Source organism: Pogona vitticeps, chromosome 12 (assembly GCF_051106095.1).
Source record: "Pogona vitticeps strain Pit_001003342236 chromosome 12, PviZW2.1, whole genome shotgun sequence".
NCBI classification, from domain to species: domain Eukaryota; kingdom Metazoa; phylum Chordata; class Lepidosauria; order Squamata; family Agamidae; genus Pogona; species Pogona vitticeps.
The window spans coordinates 7,651,374-7,671,797 of record NC_135794.1 but is presented as its reverse complement, the minus strand read 5'-3'; the positions used below and the strand labels follow the sequence as shown (position 1 = coordinate 7,671,797).

Genomic DNA, 20,424 nt, shown 5'->3' with positions numbered 1-20,424 from the left:
TGTGTTCTAGTCCCCATGATCACCACCATCATAGAATTGCAGAGCTGGAAGGGACCCTATCGATCATCAAGTTCAGCCCCTGTCAAAGAGGCACACAGAGGGGAACTGAGCTCCCGACCTCTGGTTCCGCGGCCAGATGCCTAAACCACTGAGCCATGAAATTCACTCGGTGACTCCGAGCCAGTAACACTCTCTTTTCCAGCCTGCCCACCTCGCAAGGCTGTTGTCAGGATGAAAAGGAGAGGACGAGAGCTTGTGGAAGCTGCCTTAAGATATCACTGAAGGAAAGAAAAAGAAAAAACACATACAAGAACAATGTTTAGCTGGCCTGGACTGAGGCAGGAGGTTTCCAGAGGTCTGGAGGCTGCATACACTCATCCCTAGGGCGGGCTACATCAGCTTCACCGCCCCTGCCCGTCCTGAAAATATTTTCCTTTTAAAAAGCCCTCTTCCGCCATCTACTGGCAAAAAAATAAATCAAAAAAACCGGCAAGCCAAAGCTTGCTAAAATTCCCCCTGCATCTTAAGCATAGAAATTTTTAAAAGAGTGAGCGAGCGAGAGAGAGACAGAGGTAGTGATGAAGTTGCTGGGGCATATTTGGACCCCCGGGGGGTTGCATGCAGCCCACAGACCATTTTCTATGCACCTTTGGTCTTAATCCTCAAAGAACCACTGCGGATCCACAAATAAGCAATTCTAGATTTCTTTTCCTGATCTTGGCTGATCCCTGATGATCGCCTCCCACCTCTGTGATTTCAGCCAGGTCACGTTCCACTTTAACCAGCAACCCCAACCCCCCATCCATAATGCAACTGAGAATAAAAGACTCAACCCTGAAAACTTATGGGGTTGATCCTGTAATTTCCAACGTTCTCACCTGAAATGCAATTTTTATTGCAACCTTGTTTATTATACTTAGTGTTTTAACAATGCTTACTCCTATTTTTTTTTAAATATAGTTCCTTCCTATAATTGCATGAGGACATTTTCATTCAGAAGTACTTTCTGACTTCCTTCCAGCGTAATTGGTTGGAGAGAGGCTAGGAAGTAATTATGCCAAGTGAAGACTTCCTTTGCACTTAAGGCAATGATGGTGCAGAAACACGGCATTATGCAGAAATAAGGTCTGACCACTAAATAAATTGAAATAGTTAATTATCTGTCATCAGGTCAGAACTGACTAACAGAGTTTTCAAGATGTTTGAGGAGTGGATTTATTAGTTCCACATCCCCAGTGATCTTCCATGGCTGAGTGGAGATTCGAACCCTGGTCTCCAGAGTCCCCCTCTATCACTCTGTCCATGGCATCAGCTACAGATAAACTGTGGGAGCAGGTGGTAAACTATGATGCTGGTAAACTAGTGAATCATGCTACAATTTTTAGGCAGCCTTTTAAAAAAAATCAATATTCTGGATCATCTGCAGAGCATAACAATCTTTTGGGGAGCTGCACCCGGCCGACATGATTCCCAACATCAATGTACAGCACACACATGTTCCAAAAATGGGACCTATGTGCACAGGTCTCTGTGCAAGCCAAACCCTTATATTTCTGACTCACACCAACAACTATTGCAATAGGCTCTCAATTTCCAGATGTTCATGCTGCACTCACAACATCCAGAGAAGGATGACGCAATCACCAGAGGGAGTGGCTATATGGCAGGGCATCCCCTGGACACAATATGGGATGTGGTGACACTGTGGGTTAAACCGCAGAGGCCTCTGTGCTGCAAGGTCAGAAGACCAGCAGTCGTAAGATCGAATCCACGCGATGGAGGGAGCGCCCGTCGCTTGTTCCAGCTCCTGCCAACCTAGCTGTGTGAAAGCATGTAAAACTGCAAGCAGATAAATAGGTACCACCTCAGTGGGAAGGTCACGGCATTCCGTGTCTAGTCACGCTGGCCACGTGACCATTGAAACTGTCTTCGGACAAAACGCTGGCTCTATGGCTTGGAAACGGAGATGAGCACTGAGCCCTAGAGTTGGACACGACTGGACTAAATGTCAAGGGCAACCTTTACCTTTTATCTCTTGGACACCTAGGTAAACCGAGCTTTGCATGCCCAAATATGATCATGAGTCACCTTCACATCCCATCTTTCCTCCACTGAGCTTAAAGCGACTTGTGTGGCTCTTCTTTCAGCTGTGTCTTTGCAAGAGGTGACCTAGCTGAGCTTTAAGGCTCAGGAAGGACAAGAGCCCGGCGCTCCCAAGGCCCAGCCCCTCAGTACAACAGCCCTACAAGGTAGGACAACTCCAGTTGAGAAACTGCAGCTAACCCAAGGCCACCCACTGAGTTTCACGGTTCAGTGAAGACTTGACCCGAGATCTTCCAAGTCTTGGGCCAACATACTAACCAATGTTGTCAACCAGAAGCCGGGCCTTCTCGGTGGTGGCTGCCCCCCTCTGGAACTCCCTTCCTGTGGAGGTGTGATTAGCTTTCTCCCTTCTGAGCTTTCAGAAGCAAGTTCAAATCTGGCTTTTTACCCAGGCCTTTACAAGCCTCACCCCTTAGTAATATTAATTCTGTAGAAACTTTACGTGGTTCACCATCCTGAGTCCTGGAATATTTGCTAGACTGGAGGTTTTGTGAGGAGCTTTGTTTCTAAATGTTAATTATCTTATGTTCTCTATTTATCTTATTTTCTTGGAAGCTGCCCAGAGCAGTTAGTGGCTTGTTGATTAGATGGGTGGAGTATAAGTTTAAATAATAAAAAAAATGCATCAGATCTACACCTCTTCCGAATCTACACCAGATTCGCATAATAACACTAAAATGGGCTACAATGAGAATTGAGTAGATGGCAGATGGAAACTGAAGAGTGTGTGTGTGTGAGAGAGAGAGGGGGGGGGGAGAGGGAGAGGGAGAGAGGGGGGGGATAAAAAAAGAAACACACGACTGTCAAACCCTTGCACAATAGCTTCTAAATCCCAGATAGTCTAGACTTGGGAAATCACTATTGGTTCCCATCTCTTGGTGGACTGGAGTGGGGAAGGAAGCAAACAACAACAACAACAACAACAACAACAACAACAACAACAACAACAACAACAACAAACCAGGCACCAGCAATTGGAGCTACCATCCTGTTACAATTACCGGCTTTCTCTTTCTCTTCTTTGCAGGTCTGACGGATTTTCTTCTGACAGACATATGCCAGAGCAATCAGGAGGACCACGAGACAGATGGCCAGCCCCACGGTGACCCAGAGGGCCACAGCTGGAAACAGGAGGTGCTGACCTGGAAAAGAGGCGAAGAGGAGACGTGAGGGGATGGGACAGAAGAAGAAGAAAAATACACGGTCACTGTCAACAGCCTTGAAGAAAGCAAGGTAGCAGGTGTGAAAGTGGGCAGGTGAGGCCAGGGGCCACCTCAAGTTTAGCTGCGTGCGTGCATGCGTGCACACATGCACACACACACATACCAATGCTGCACAGATCCAAAGAGGCTGTACATTAAAAGTAATGGATGCATGTCTCACTCTAGATCAGGGCTTGTGTAGTCCTTCAGACGTTAAGATTACAACTCACATCATCCACTACCACTGGTCACAAGGGGATGATGGAAGTTGTGGCCCAACCACATCTGGCACAGAATTAAGGAAGTGTCTTTTGCAGTGGTCCCCAACCTTGGGCCTCCAGATGTTCTTGAACTTCAACTCCCAGAAATCCTGACCAGCAGAGGTGGTGGTGAAGGCTTCTGGGAGTTGTAGTCCAGGAACATCTGGAGGCCTAAGGTTAGGGGCCACTGTTTTAGAGCACAACGCCCAGAATCCTCTAGTAAGCATAATCCCTTGGGGCTTCCGGATGGCTGAGCTATTCTGAGAGTTGTCCTCCAAATGGAGTCACTTCTCAAGAGTTTTAGGGTAGAGAAGGTAGGCCAGCAGGAGACGGAGCAGTAAAAAAATATTTCCTGTGAAACCAAACTCAACTGGGCTCATCTGTCCTTCCAGGAACCCACGGTGCCTGCCTGGCACTTGACTCCATGCGGCGCTCATTAGAGCTGACGAAGTACAACGGTTCATTCCGATAGTTCGGAATCAAAAGGTCGAGCGGTGCCGGCAGAAGGTCCGACGGCTGCCTTTCCTGCAGGACTCAGTGGATGCACCAGAGAAGGCGAGGAAACAGCGGGCTGAACTGCTCTATAAAACACTTCATTAACCTTTAAATAATTATGCTAATAAATTCAAATAGATGCTGATTTGTCTCACTTTGCGAGGAGGTGCGGAGGCTCGGCTAAAGGTACTTCAAACATGACAGATTTGCTACGGAGGGGGCTCTTCACAGAGAGATGCGGTGGGTGGAAGACTGCAAACCCATCCTATTCTCCGATGCTTTGTAGAAAAATCTAGGCACTTATCTGTATCATCTCTTCAAGGGTCCTATCTTGAAATGCATCGCACACGTCAGGATCACACGCATGTCAAAGGCTCGTTGCTGCTGCTTGGATCAGGGATGAACCTGCTGCATTCTAGATCTTTCAGACTACAACTCCCATACACCCAAGCCAGCAGGGCCATGAAAACCAGTGGTGTATGACACAGATTAGGATTCAGAAGACTGGGGTTCAAATCCCCATCCATGCAAGGAAACTCAGTGGATGGCGCCAAGGTTAAACCACTCTTGAGCATTTCACATATCTCAATAATCTTATTGGTGTCCGGGTGTTGGTTTGTGGCTTTTTTGGACTGCCACTCCCAGAATTCTGGGGCTTGTGGCCCAAAAATATAAACCTGCACATTTCTACCTATTAGGGTCATCATCTGTTGAAAGTGACTTAATGGCACTTGGCAACAGCACCATGGCCAATGGTCAGGGATCATTGGAAGTGTAGTCCGTACATCTGGGGGACCCCAGATAACTCTGCTCCTGAGTCTATCACACAGGGGGTTCCATGAGGCAAGAGAAAAATTACCTCTTCCCTTCATCTAGAGTTTCTCGAGATTTTTGAGTTAAATGGAATTGCAGCAATTCATTTTTAAATTAAAATAATCTTCCATTAAAATGGGGAAGGCTGCAATACTAGCAAAATTAATAGCGAAAGAAGTTTTGGATTGGGGGGGGGAGGGAGATAGAGGTGTATTTGGCTGCCTTGCCTCTCTTATCTCAATTTTATAGGAAGACATCATATGACTTTGAAAAGATCGATGGTTGCATTTCTGTTGCCACTTTCCTGGGAGTCTGTATCACAGTGTCGATACCACTTACTTTAGAGTAGACATGTATGGACTGCATTGCAGACCTCTGGCATTTGAGATAACTGTATAATTAAGAGACCAGGAGTCAGGGAGGGGCACAAAGAATGAGAGGGCAGCATGCAAAGAAAAGTAAAACTATAACCAAATACGGAATTTCAATCTCTTTTATATGCCTGTAGGACAGTGTCAGCCAATCTTCCCAAGATATGTTAGATTACCACTCTGATCATCCCAGCCTAGCCACTGGTTATGATGATGGGGCTATTGGGAATTGTGGTCCCACACATCTGGAGAACATCAGGCTGGGGAAGTCTGCTCAGAGAGAAGCAGGAGGTCCCACCCTAGGGCACACAGGGCCAGATGGAACGGATGCTGTTTCTGTGACTGTTCATACAGCCCTCCCTGCGGGTGGGCCAAAAAAGCTGCACAATTCCGCCTTACCAAAACTGAGATCACTAACGAAATGTCCATGTTTTCTTTCAAGGTCAACATTGGTCATAATGACTGCTACGGTATGGCAACTGTGGCGAAAATGGGGAAAGAGCATGGGCTGAGGACGAGAATGACCAGGGAGGGGGGATGGAGAAGGGCCAAACAAAAATATTTATGTGTATGTACAAATAGGGAATTGAAGAACTGATGCTTTTGAATTGTGGTGCTGGAGGAGGCTCTTGGGAGTCCCCTGGACTACAAAGAGAGAAAAACCTATCCATTCTGGAGGAAATCAACCCTGAGTGCTCCCTGGAAGGACAGATCCTGAAGCTGAGGCTCCAATACTTTAGCCATCTCATGAGAAGACTCCTTGGAAAAGACCCTGATGTTGAGAAAGAGTGAAGGCAAGAGGAGAAGGGGACGACAGAGGACGAGATGGTTGGACAGTGTCATCGAAGCGACCAACATGAATTTGACCAGACTCCGGGAGGGAGTGGAAGATAGGAGGGCCTGATGTGCTTTGGTCCATGGGGTCAGGAAGAGTCGGACATGACTAAACAACTAAACAACAACAACCTTTGTAAAGGTGGATCACAGCACCTTCCAAAATTAGAAGTCACCGAACCAAATACAGTACCAGACAAAACGCTCTAAGATGCCACAGGGGTCTTGTCTTTGGTTTTACCTGTCAGAGCAGGAACAGACATTTTATACCCCTTGTTGCTAAAGAAACTACCCTCAAAGCCACCTCCATATTGTGGTAGAGTGAATGGAGTGACCGACTAGGATTCAAGAAACTAGGGTTTGAATCCCTGCTCAGGTATGGAAACTCACCAGGTGAGTGGAACTGGTAAAGCCACTCCTTAAATATCTCACTTACCTTGAAAGCCTTATTAGGGTCACAATAAGTCTGTTCCAATTTGACTACATATAACATACTATACGTATACATGTATGCATATACATATACAGAATTGTGTGCAATCAAGTCAATTCTGATTTATGTTGGCCCTTTTCATGCTTTTCTATTAGAAAATACTCTGAAGTGGTTTAGCATTCCCTTCTCCTGGGGCCACTCTGGGACTGTGCAGTTCGCCCGAGACTACATAGGCTCGATCTACTGCCAAAAGAGGCGCAGTAGGGAATCGAACTGCCAACGTCTGGCACTGCAGTCAGATATCTAACTCACAGACTCACATACACATATCAGCAAGGGGAAAAATGTTTGGCTTCCATAAAATGTATTCCCATTGCAGAATCTGTGGTTTTAGGTTGCGAAATTGGCCCCTATTTCATGCAGAATTCCAGGACATGCAAGATACACATGTATATCCCCACGTATGTGGGTCAGCCTCTTTCTAATACTAGAACCTGCCCTACCAGCTCAGCGATGCCAAAGAAGGAAGGCGCCAACAGGCTTTGTGTGCCCAGGCCTCCTCCGTCACTCTCTGAGCGGCGCCATGCTTTCCGCCAAAAGGTTTATGCTCCTTCGGAGACCCTCTTTCACAAGCCAGCCATTGCTGTGCCAAGGATAATTAAGCACTAATTAATGTTACCTGCAAGTGAACAAGGTTACAAAGAGCTTGAGGGGGGTCTATAAAACTTGAGCTGGCGTGAAGACAATCAGAAGCCCTTCCAAGGAACCAAGACAAATCACCTGAACAGGAGGCACTGAAGCCTTTTAAAGAGAGACCAAACTTCAGCAGACAGAGCCTCCAAAAAGCTCCAGTCCTCAGCCTATCCCTCTGGAAGCATGTCCCGCTGAAATTTGCTTTAAGTCCAAAGAGACCAGGCAAGGACTGCACGGTGGGACTGCAGTTTATTTCAAAATACAGTGGTGCCTCGCATTACGACATTAATTCGTTCCAGCGAAATCGCTGTAGAATGAAAACATCGTAATGCGAAAATAAAAAACCCATTGAAATGCATTAAAACCCGTTTAATGTGTTTCAATGGGCTAAAAACTCACCATCCAGCGAGGATCCTCCATAGGGTGGCCATTTTCGGTGGCTGTCTTGTGAGGAATCCATCCCAGAAAACAGCAGGGAGCCATTTTATTTACCCGGTGGCCATTTTGAAACCGTCGATTAGCTGTAGGAAAATCGGCATTTTGCGAAGAATCGGTTCTCGAAGCAGGGAACCGATCATCGCAAAGCGAAAAAAGCCTATTCAGACCATCGTTTTGCGATCGCAAAAATGTCGTCGTAATGCGGTTTCGTCATAATGCGGGGCAATTGCAAAGCGGGGCACGACTGTAAGCCTATTGAACTCAACCAGTGTCAGGTTGGGCAACAAGATGGGGCTGGACCGCTACCCCGAGTGACCGTCACCAAAATATCCCACGCCAAGGGATCCCACAGAATTTGCAGCTCAACAATGGAAGGCCACAGACTAGCCATTGCTGCTAGAAATAAAAGTAGCCAGGGCTGAGCTAAATAAGAGGCTCCCGTTTGCTCACCCAGCAGAGGGAGCAAGGTTGCGATGGAGGGCTCAGGTCCCTGTTAAGGAGGGAGACAAGGCATGTATGTCCTAAGAAACATAAGCAGGGTGGGGGACAGCGAGTCCTCAGGATAAATCTGGCCCTCGGGGACTCTCTGGAAGGAGAGGTATTTTCTAAATGGATGAGCTCATTTTCTACTGGCATCACTTAGTACCTTCCCAACATCTCCATGTCACCAGTCAACGTAAAAAGTTTGCAATCCTTTCAGTTACAGAGATTTCACCAAAAAACCATCTGCCCTTTGCGATCCTGCCCCTTCATGTTTGGGCTAGGCCAGGTTCCGTACGGCTGCCTCCTGAAAACTCAGGCAAAGACTCAAACATGAATTGTCCAGGAAGCAAACCAGCTGAACGGCACCGCTGCGCCAGTCTGGATGCAATACTCTAACCACTACTCTTCATGACCTTGTCTCTTCATCGGGTTTGAATAATCAGAACTGAAGAGCTGAAAGGGACCCAATGGCTCATCACGTCCAGCCCTTGTCAAAGGAGGCACAACTGGGGAATCGAACTCCCAACCTCTGGCTCCACAGCCAGATGTCTAAACCACTGAGCCATCCAGCAGTTCATTTGTCACTCCATTGCCAAGATTGGTCAACCCATAATTGGTATAGATACTGAGTGTGAGAGTAACCTTACTAGACTCCCAATTCCCAACAGCACTAGCCAACTGCACCTATGGCGAAATATTACCAAGGTAGGCTTTCATCAAACTCTGGTGGCACATGGGTTCCCCCGGGCTCACATGGCCCTAAAGCATTTCTGGAAATTGCACCATGGAATGTCGATGGCAAAATGCATCACCGCCCTTGGAGAAACGCATTTCAAGTGAATGCCCTGCTTCCTTTAGCTCAATGGTCCTCAACGTTGGGCCTCCAGATGTTCTTGGACTACAACTCCCAGAAGCCTTCGCCACCACCTCTGCTGGCCAGGATTTCTGGGAGTTGAAGTCCAAGAACATCTGGAGGCCCAAAGTTGGGGACCACTGCTTTAGCTGGCATTCAGGGAGGGCCCCCCGTCTCATCAAGTCTCCCACACCCCTCCCCGACACCCCAGGAGCTGACCAGTGATGGTGACGGAGGCGTGGGTTTCTTGGCGCAGCAGGGGGTTCTTCACCAAGCAACTGTAGGTGCTGTTGGGCTCCAGCACCACCCGCAGAACGCTCCGCACGTCAAAGAGGCCTTCCTCGTTGGCCACCTGGGAGGTGGTGATGTTCTCCGTGATGTTGTTGCCTTGGCCGTCATGCCAGAGGACGGTCGCCTCGGGGTAGCCGGAAAAAGTGTGGCAGGTCACCGTGACCGGGTCTCCTGGCTTGAGGCTTTTGTTGGGTTCCAGGTTCAGGTTGGGCTTGGAGTAAAATGCTGGGGGGAAAAAGGAGAAGAACAGCAGGCCATTTGTGCCTATCGTTAACGGAAGCCGCTGAACAACAGAAAGTCGGGTGTCGGACAACAACTGCTAGATACCCTTCCAGAGCGATGGCAATTAGGAATCTCGGAATTGGCTTTGTCAAAAGGCAACAGAGATTGGAAAAAAAGAGAAAGAATTATGGAAACATGGCGTCCCTATACATAGTATGCTCACCAGTGAGCCACATATCTTTTTGGAGGAGTGCTAACTGTTGCAAAGAGAAAATAACCAAAACAAAACACAAGTGACAACAGTATTGTAGCACTGTTAGGATTAACAAATCTATTTCATTGTGAGCCTTCCCGTCTGCCTTTGTTATGATCATTCTGCCCTGGTAATGGTGGCAAATAGAGATGGGCAGGACCTGGTAGTTTGGCAGTCCATACTGGTTCATTTAGTGCAGTGGTTCTTAACCTTTTTGAAAGAAACGCCCCCTTGAGCCATTGAGGAAATTATCATTGCCCCCCTCCCCACAGTGATGATATCTTATTTATTTATTTATTTATTTATTTATTTATTTATTTATTTATTTATTTATTTATCTATCTATCTATCTATCTATCTATCTATCTATCTATCTATCTATCTATCTATCTATCTATCTATCTATTTCTTTGTTTGTTTGTTTGTTTGTTTGTTTGTTTGTTTGTTTATTTATTTATTTATTTATTTATTTATTTATTTATTTATTTATTTATTTATTTATTTATTTATTTATTTATTTATTTATTTATTTAAGACACTTAAATCCAATGACCCCTGAAAACAAAATTCAATTCCAAGAAAATGAAATGCCCCCAAAGGTAGTTGCAAGCGAATTCTAAGACGCAAAAAGAAATATAAAAAGGGCATAAAAACAAACTGCAATGCAGGAACTAAAAATTTCAAGACAAAAATTCTGAAACTAAATTAAGATTGGAGGAAAATATATATTCATGCACATTCTAAAAAGGCTGCAGTCCATCTTCACAGGATTGGCTTGCTCCAGCGCCCCCTTACCGCCCCCTTCTGCTCCAGTGCCCCCACGCCGCCCCTTTTCGTTTTACCGCCCCCCTGAAAAATGAAATCGCCCCCTGGGGGGCATTATCGCCCACGTTAAGAACCACTGATTTAGTGGCTAAACAGGTGTTTCGATTTCAAAGTGGCCAAACAGGTGTTTCTGCCCTGCCTCCTCTGGCAGACACCCACTCAGTGCCCAGAGGAGGCAGGACAGGGAAGTCAGGCTGCTGCCTCCCTGTGGCTGCCTGCTGGAGGAGGTGAGGCTTTGAAGCGCTGAACACCTGTTTGGCTGATAAACAAACCAGCACAAACTGCCAAACCAGAGGTTTGCGCCTATCTCTAGTGGTAAACAAAGTCCTAAGTATCAAAGGTGAGAAAGGAAACATCTCAAATCCAGCAAAAGTCTTCCTGATCATATAGATTTGGAGCTTTCTGGGTTTTTTTGTTTTGCCTCTAAGAAATGTAAAAGAAACAGGAAGCTCAGAATAGAAAACAAAGTCGGAGTTTGGAAAGGTTACTTCCTGAACTACAACTCCCAGATTCCCCCAATCAACATGCCCAGAGATAAAGAAGCGTGCTCCAACAATATCTGAACTACCATGCTTTTCAGTGGTTCCCAACCTTGTGCCCCCAGATGTTCTTGGACTAAAACCCCTAGAAGCCTTCACCATTAGCTGTGCCGGCCAGGATTTCTGGGAGTTGTAGTCCAAAAACAACTGGGTGACCCAAGGTTGGGAAACCACTGTTCTACAGTGATATGTGCATAAATGTTAGCTCTGCAAGTCTTAAACCACAATGGCTTGATACTTTAGCACCGGCAGGCCGTTATCCGCCACCTTCCTTCAGCCTCACCTGCCACCTGGAGCATCACGGCAGCGCTGCTGTAATCCTGGACTCGGACAAAGCACGTAAAGCTCCCCTCGTCGGATATCCGTACGCGGCGGAGGAGCAGGGAGACGTTGCCCCGAGGCAGCTGGTCATAGAAGAGGGTGGTCCGGTTGGTGTAACCACTGCCTTGGTTAGCCAGCTGGTCCCGGCCCTCAGCAAAGCTGTGCACCAGCCGCTTCGTGTCCGTCAGCTGCCAGATGAGGCTGAGGTCACCCAGGCTGAAGTTGGCATCCGGAGAGAAGGAGCAGCGTAAGATGGCATCGCGGCCAAAGAGGGCCACTACGGGATCCTCGGGGACCTGGATTTCCACAGCTCCTGAGAGGAAAGCAGGGGTGTGCATGTGAAGACATGGACATATGACAGAGACCTCCACAGTAAGCCACATAAACGGTAAAACAGATAAACGCCAACCCGAGATGGTGTGCCACAGCAGCACTGGGCACAGGGAAGAAGCTGGGACCCATTTCTCCAACCCCAGGACCTCACAGGAGCTATGCCAGCCCTGCAAAGTAAACATTAAGCAAATTGGATGTTTTTCCTTTCTGATTCTAAAAACCGTAACCTGCTTTAAGAAAAGACTGCATTTTTGCTAATATCTAATGTGACGAAGTCCCCATTTGTCAATTTTCTGGGGGGGGGGGAGAGAGATGAGAATGTTGTTTTCTTGAATGTTTCTTCCATGGGAACCACATGCAATTTCCCATCCATGCGCTACAGGAATAAGTCTCTTAATTTCTCGATCCTCTCTAATGTCCACCTTTGCGGTTTGTGAAAACCATGGTTAGTGATCAGATAAGAACAGGCAAACTGTGGTTTCCGCAAGCTTTGCAAGACAGGGATGGCAACCATGGTTTGAAAATCTGGCTCGGTAAGCCATAGGATGCTCTGAAGAGCAGCAGAGCTAGGGGTCCGTGTTGAGCCCCACAGCCAACCTGCCTCTACTGCCTTTCTGGCTTCCACCAAAATCTGGCACATAAGTCCACATTTTCTCTGTAAAGGCAGTCTGAACAGCAGCACTGAAATACTACCCTCATTCCCCTCCACTTCATAGCCCGGGGAATGCCTGATAATGGCTGAAAAGAACACAGTGCTGGTGCTCCCGTTATAGATAAAAGGGAACAGGGCACGTAGTGGCTAGTGACTTTGATTCCATAGGGGAGAATCCATGCCAGGTTTTAGTGTAAACCTTACTACAGCTGTCCAAGGTCCTGAAAACCATCTTCCATATAGATTCAGAAGATTGAATAGAGCCTTCAAAGTTCAGACTAAATCCTGATGTGGATTCATGGTCCTTAGGAAACTGGAGTCACCAGCTTCCCCTGTGGGGCTTGGCTTCTTTACTTCTAATGCCCTCCGACCCTCACACACCAAAACATTTAGAAACCAAGAGCAACTATTTTGAGAAATCTGTAGTTTAGAGGGGAGGATCAAGACAGGGAAATGTAGACATTCGTTCGTGCCCTTTCCTGCCTCCTCACTCCCACACTCATGCTCCATGCATGAATATTCAGAAAACAGGAAAGCTCCCTTTTGGGACTTAAACCAAAGACTTGTAGAGCTGGAAGGACCCTAAAGGTCATCTAGTCCAACCCCCACTGATCCAAGCTAAGGCCTGCCTGGCCACTCAACGTCTGTTTAAAGGAGGGTTCACCTGTTCAGAAGTCAGGATTACATTCCAATGCCCGATGCAGCCTGTTCCGCTAACAAACATCTCTTACTGTCATGAAGAGCAGCTCCTGGGACTTTTGGACCAGAAACGTACCTTTCCAAGCTTTATGGATATAGCAATATGGGAAACACAGGAGCCACACTGGGGTGAGTCTGTTCCACCTCGTCCAGCATTCTTAGCTCCAACCTGAAGCCGCTTTCTAGGGTCCAGATAGGATTCTTTCCTAGCCCGAGCTAAAGACCCCTAATGATCTCCCATCCAAGGACTGACCAGGTCCGATCCTGCTTAGCTTGCAGAAAAGATCGATCTCACCTAAGGTGGGGAATGGGAAAGGCAACCAGGATACACATACCCTAGACAAGCCCCACAATTATAATCTCTGCTCAAAAGCTTTGCATTGAAGCATCTGAAATGACAGCTCTCAGCAAAGTCAGGGGAACCAGCTCAAGCCACTAATCATCATGATGGGTTCTACGCTTAGCTTCTGCTGCCTCCTCCTGTCCAGCAGGAGCAGCTACACTCTTCTTGTGCACCAGAATCACTTCACTATCCCTTCCAATCTTTAATGGACTCAGCCCTGCGGTGAACAAACTATAATAATATTAAGGATTTGAAATCCCACCCTCCATCCTCTAGAGACAAATCAATGGATCAAAAAAGAAGTTAACAAGCAAGGATTATGGAATTCTGCAGAGGAAAGCCACCTCCATGTATCTCGGACTACAGCTCCCATAATCCTTGGAGAACTATAAAAAATAGTGGTCAGAATCTTTTTGTTGATTTACTTACATTACCATTCCTTTCTTTTTTTATATTTTAATATTCCTGTGATTGGCCAGAATCCTACTGAGAACACATGTGGCTGCAAGCAAAACTGTGTAAGATGTGGCCACTAACTGATGGTGTTCAGGTTGCATTCCTGGTCATGAGCTAAGTCGCGCTGCAGGCACGCAGCCAGGAATGTGACTGGCATCTTCTTACATGATTTTGCTTGTTACATGTTATGCGAAACACACATAAATCAACAACAGGATCCTGGCCAACCCCAGGGAGCCTTGTTGAAAAAAAAATCATGAGAAAATCATGGGAAACAGAAGAACAGAAACAAAACTAAAGTGGGTGTGCTATCAGAAATCACACCACAAAGGGGGGGGGGGGGCTTAAACCTTCAACTGGGCATTGCCAGCAACTGTTCTGGCTGGTGTTGATAGGAGTCGCTATCAAAAACTTCCGAAGGGCATCACATTTCATCTGATTTTTACTGATATATTAGTTCTCCTCTCTGGAACAGAGTGGATGATTGCTGGGCAGCTCAATGGTTTAGGCATCTGGTTATGAATTCAATTCCCGACTGTGCCTCCTTGACAAGGGCTGGACTTGATGACCCATAGCGTCCCTTTCAGCTCTGCAGGTCTAAAATTATAAGATTATAAAATATAAGAGCACTTGAAATCACTCCCTCCTCCCCAATCTTTTGGTGAAAATCTTTTTTTCCCTCTGGCTTGCCAAGAAGCTCATAGGCACAAAGATTGTACAAGATTTCCCCAATTCCTGCAACCAGCAAAAAAATGACATCTACTGTCTTCGTAACCAGTAATAAAAATAAAACAATTGTGAGCTGGTAGACTTAGTGGATTTATTTAGAAGGCTGCATTTAAACTATGGGAGCCAGTGTGGTGTACAGACAGAAAGTCAAATTTGAACTCAAGAGACCTGGGTTCAAGTTCTGATTGGCCACAGAAACTCACGGAGGCAGAGGTTAAACCACTCCTTAAGTATCTCACCTTGAAAGTCCAATGGGTGTTGCTATCAATTGGTTCTGACTTAATGGTGCTTAACAACAGCAATTACACATTTAAGCTTCAGGTTGCAGGCTGGGATCTAAAGGTGGTCCAAGGTTTGTTTGTTTTTTAAAGACAGGCCTTATGATGATTCTTCGATTCAGTGGACTCTCCAAGAACAGATCCGACTGTACCACACTGACCCACAAAGCATGTTAAATTGATGTGTGAGGCCGGTGTGGTGTTGTGGTTGAAGTGCTAGGCAATATCTATGGGAAATTCTTGCTCGGTTCACTGCAGAACCAACTCTCAGCTTGATCTTCCTCAAAGGGTTGTAAGATTTTTTAAAAAAACATATTTTTAAAAGAAGAGGAACAGGAAAACCATATACGGCATTTTGAGCTTTTGGGAGAAAGGCCAGAACACAAATGTAAATAAATGAATGAGAAAAAAATTAACTGCTCAGGGAGGCACTTAGCAGTGATGGTTTAAGTCCATGGTAGGCCACTGGGTAACCTCCAAATGTTCTGGACTGCAAATATCATCATCTCTTATTTGGCTGAGGCTGATGGCTGTTGTAGTCCTGGAGGACACCCGTTTGCCTGCCCCTGGTTAAGATGAAACTACAGGAAACATGTCATCAAATCTCCTGCTGATTTTGGCTGGAGGAAGGAAACAGGGGTGTGTGAATAATTCTAAGGCTGCTGGTTGTTAAAGGTAAAGGTAAAGGTTGCCCTTGACATTTAGTCCAGTTGTGTCCGACTCTAGGGCGTGGTGCTCATCCCTGTCTCCAAGCCGTAGAGCCAGCGTTTGTCTGTAGACAGTTTCCGTGGTCACGTGGCCAGCGCGACTAGCCATGGAACACCATTACCTTCCCACCTTGTATTTATCTACTTGCATTTTCATACTTTTGAACTGCTAGGTTGGTGGCAGTTGGGACAAAGTGACAGGAGCTCACTCCGTCGCATGGATTCGATCTTACAATGGCTGGTCTTCTGACCTTGCAGCACAGAGGCGTCTGCGGTTTAACCCACAGTGTCACCATATCCCCTGGTTGTTAGGTGCCATCAAACTGGAACCAACTTATAACAACCTTAATAGGGATTCCAAGGTAAATTAGATATTTAAAAGGAGTAATTGTACCAACTCCACGCCCTCAGTGAGCTTCCACGGCTGAGTGGGGATTTGAATCCGGACCTCCTGAGTCCTGGTTTGTCACTCAGTCCACTACATCACATTGGGTAAGTCCCCTGGTAGATGCTTAACATCTCTCTGACATCCATAAACAGCCATGATTATTTCATCAGCATAGCTGGTCCCTCCATTCCTGTAGAATACAACTCCACATTAGAGCTGTGGTCATCACTGTGTGGTCAACTTTCTTGCAACCAGGAGGCTTTTATTACTGTTTACATTAATCTGAACTCCAGGCACGTCAAATATGTTGCGTTGTGTTGGGGGAGCGGATCAGACATTCCCCTCTTTGGACACTAGATGTCAGCCTTGACCTGTTGTTATCACTTCTGAGCTAAACCTGAAGGAGAAAAGTCTTCTCTCCAGATGTACCATCAGCACTGAATATAATGAAGAAAAACCAAAGTGAAGCAACCCAATCAACAAGAAAAAGAATAGCCATATTGGCCCATGAGAAAGCAAAAACCCTCACTAGGGCAATAACTTTAACTAAGATGATGGTGATGTTGCATCAAGTCAATTCTAGATTTTTTTTCAGGGTCTTCTAGGTAGACAATACTCTGAAGTAGTTTACCTATTCCTTCTTCTGGGTTTTTCCTGGGGCGGTGCAGCTGGCCCAAGGCCACCCAGGCTGGCTCTTCTTCTGGAGTCACACCAAAGAATCGATATCCTGAGCTTTGGCTCCATAGCCAGATACCCATTTTCACAGAGCTCTATCTATTAGAAGCAACCACATTGTTGCAAAATATGCTAGCTTTTGCTTTTCAAAGCCCTGGGAGAGATATTCCTTTTCCGGATACCACATGGTGTGTCCTTTTATTCTGCTCTTTTTAACTTACCTCTGCTTTCTGAATATTTGAAATATTCCAGTCGCTCTTGCATTGTTATTTATTGCTATTGCTTTCGTGTTTCTGCTGTAAACAGGGGAAGACCCTGCCCCCCACTTTTAAAATATTTTCTCATACTTTATCATAAATTTATAGTGACCTTATTACCTATCACAAATTATTGTTACACAAATTATTGTATTTGTTGAACTTGTTTTATATAGCTGGCAATGTCGATAGCCATATCACAAACAGGGAACAAATGTTTTAAAGTAACTTTTCAGACCATAGCTCACAAAAATGGAAGGAAGCTCTGCAAAAAAAGTAACTTTCCCAATTTTTGTTTTTTAAAGTGGCAAAGACCAGGGTGGATTTGATTTCGATCAAATTTATTTAAATCATGATTCATTTCTTTTTTTTAAAATCAGATTTTTTTGACAATTTAATTTTTATAAAAACATTTAATAAATTTAAATCATGACTTAAATCAATTTGATTTTTAAAAACCATTGCTTGTTATCTCTCCCCCCCCCCCCCCCGGTAAGTCAGAGCCAGACTACTGATCCATCTAGCTCATTTTCACTTACTATGATCAGCAGTTGTTCTCCTAGGTCTTAGGAAGATAAGACTCCCATGTCCCATCAAGTCAATTTTCATTCATGGTGACCCTTTTCAGGGTTTTCCAGGCAGAGGATACTCAGAGGTGGTTTGCCCTTCCCTTCCTGTAGGGGGAGCTCTGGGACAGTGCAGTGGGCCCACGGCCACCCAGGCTGGCTCTTCTCTCAAGAGGCCCAATGGGGGATTGAGCTCTACAACCAGATATGTAACTCACTCAGCTGTATACCATAGTTACAAACCAAGGAAATATACTGTATAATGGGAAGAGTTTGCAGACTCTTCCTCCTCTCTTCTAGCCTTCTAGTTCCATTAGGGAAAACGTCTATGATCAAGAAGAATCTCACAATCCAGGGCAAAAGCAGACAGAATCAAGGTTCAGAAGCTTTCCTATTACTCACCAGCCAGAGTCAACATCAGCAGACCCAAGATCCATAACTGGAGGCACATCTTCCTACCCACGCCCTGAGAGACTGGCGGAGAAAGGAGGCAGGAGCTGGGACAGAAGCCCAGAGAAAGCAATCGTGACTCTTCCTAGAAAGAAAAGGAAAAGTGGCAGTGATCTGAACACAAGCCACAGGAAGCAGATTCAGCTTTAGCATGGATCTGTCCCCCTTTTTTAAATCACCCTGGTACTTAATACTAAGCAAGAGGTAGGGAGGGAACAGAGAACCTTTTTTCAGCCTGCAGGTTGCATGGGTTCAGAGAGAAAATGCTCACCCACCCTAACCCAAATAAAATCAAGGAGTCAGGATGAATCCAATAGCTAGATTAAATTAGAGGAGACCCACTGAATCCATTCCCCAGCAGCCATGCTGGCTGAGGAATCCTGGGAGTTGTAGTCCAAAATCATGCAATTTCCAAGCTCTGCATCCATGACGTACTCCTGATCGCCTCTACCCCCACACTTTCCATCACGCTCAATCACCTGCTAATGGTTGGTGAGCCCAGGCTGTTGCAATGTGTGATTGTACCACACGGTATGTGTATGCATGTATATATGGATGTGTATAGGTGTTTGCATGGGAAGGACTAGAATGTGATAACTTGCACAGTGAAGCATTTTGACCCATCAGAATCTGTCTGGCGTCAGCCAGCTAGAGATATAAAGCAAGAGCCAGGGAACCATCTCTCAGTCAGGGCTGGTAGGGTTTAAGAGGGCGAGATAGGGTCAAATATGTACCGTATTTTTAGCTCCATAAGGCGCACCTTTCCATAAGATGCACCAATTTTTTAGGAGAAGAAAACAGGAAAATATAATCTGTTTTTTTCGCTCCATAAGACGCACAGACTTTCCACCCCCCTGTTTTGTGGGGGAAAAGTGTGTCTTATGGTGCGAAAAATACGGTAATAGTGTTAGGATGTGACCGTTGTTTATTAAGGCAACTGTGTCTGTCAAGTTTTAAGAATGATACACAAACATAACTAAGTCAAAATCACAACTTTATGGAACAAGAACCAACTGTTAAAAGCACTGTGCCTTTATTCTATTCTACATGCATTTTTAATGGTAAAAGTTCTTCAATGTTTTCAACAAAGACCAAGTGATCACTTTATTTACTTCCAACTGCCAACACAAACACAATGGAGAATACATTTTTTTACTCTGTGTGTGGTTTTTTTAAAATCTAACTCTTGAAACTGCTGTGCAAAAACTCTTGTCAGTTACACTTGACATATTATTTTTTTATAGTCCAGATCTTCAGGATGCAAGAGGTCAGGGAGAAAATACTCCTCAACAAGTCAAGATAAATCCAACGGCTAGACTCAATTAGAGGAGACCCCCACTGAATCCCAGCAGCCAGGCTGGCGAAAAAAGTTGTCTGGAAGTTGTGGTCCAAAATCATATAGCGCCCAAGCTCTGCGTACATCATCTATATGCCTGATCGCCTCTACCCCCATCATACTCAACAGCCTGCCAGTGGTTGGTGTGGCCAGACTTCCTTTTGCCGAAAAAACGATGTCCACAGGATGCTCTTGAAACACAGGGATGCGCCAGGTTCTGGAGCAAGCAGAGGGCAGAACACCCACCCACCCCTTCCCATCTGGCTAATTCTTTTGTAGCCACAATATCCTGCCTTTGGCAAAGAATGGGAGGAAGAACAACACAGCTGCAACGGTTTCCTGAGCCGGGATTCCTTTTCCATCCTCTTCTGCTTCCAAACAGCTAAACCACAAGAGACACCCCCCCAACTCTAGGTCATCATCAGCTGCTCACAGACAGCATCCCTGCCTACACTTGGACATTCACCGCCCGCCAACTGACCGTAATGTTAACGCCATTATTTTGGTGGAACAGAAGAAAAAGAGAGGCTTCTTTTAGGAATCCCTTTGAGAGAATGGAAACCCAGCTTTGCTTGCAACCAGGTTGAAGATGACCTGATTCAGCACATTACTTACTGTTCCAACCCTTCTCTGCAGGCTCAAGGAAAAGACAGCAATCAGTAATAAGATAAGAATAAACCTGCTGTCATGTCAGTTCTGACTTACGGTGGTCCTTTTTCAAGGTTTTCCAAGTAGAAAAATAGTATTTGCGTGCCATCGTCTATTTCTGATCTGTGGTGACCCATTTCAGGGTTTTCTAGTTAGAGAATATTCAGAAGTGGTTTACCGTTCCCTTCCTCTAGGGGGAGCCCTGGGCCTGTGCAGCTGGCCCAAGGCCACCCAGGCTGGCTCTTCTCTTAGAACACACAGTGGGAAATCAAGCATCCAACTTCTGGCTCCACAGCCAGATACCGTCTCACCAAGCTATCCAGCCAGCAGCAGTAACAGGGTGGATTTGATATAAATCCAATGAATTTAAGTTATGGATTTAATTGTGATTTAAATTTTTAAAATCCCCAAAGGTTCTCCTTGGGTTTTAATAAATTCAGGAAGAGCCTTCTTTCATCTCCACTATCATCCCAGGCCT

At 45.7% G+C, this 20,424-nt stretch overlaps 1 protein-coding gene across 1 annotated transcript in view; it reads right to left on the bottom strand.

Annotated features, from left to right (window-relative positions):
* CD276 (CD276 molecule) overlaps positions 1 to 20,424 on the bottom strand; it is a 43,636-nt gene that overhangs the window by 7,052 nt on the left and 16,160 nt on the right. The window contains exons 2-5 of the mRNA XM_072981549.2: positions 17,915 to 18,047; positions 11,392 to 11,742; positions 9,198 to 9,494; positions 3,105 to 3,245 (exon numbers count right to left, since the gene is read on the bottom strand). Coding sequence (XP_072837650.2) covers positions 3,105 to 3,245; positions 9,198 to 9,494; positions 11,392 to 11,742; positions 17,915 to 17,963 — 838 coding nt within the window. The 5' untranslated portion in view covers positions 17,964 to 18,047. The remainder of the gene's footprint in view (positions 1 to 3,104; positions 3,246 to 9,197; positions 9,495 to 11,391; positions 11,743 to 17,914; positions 18,048 to 20,424) is intronic.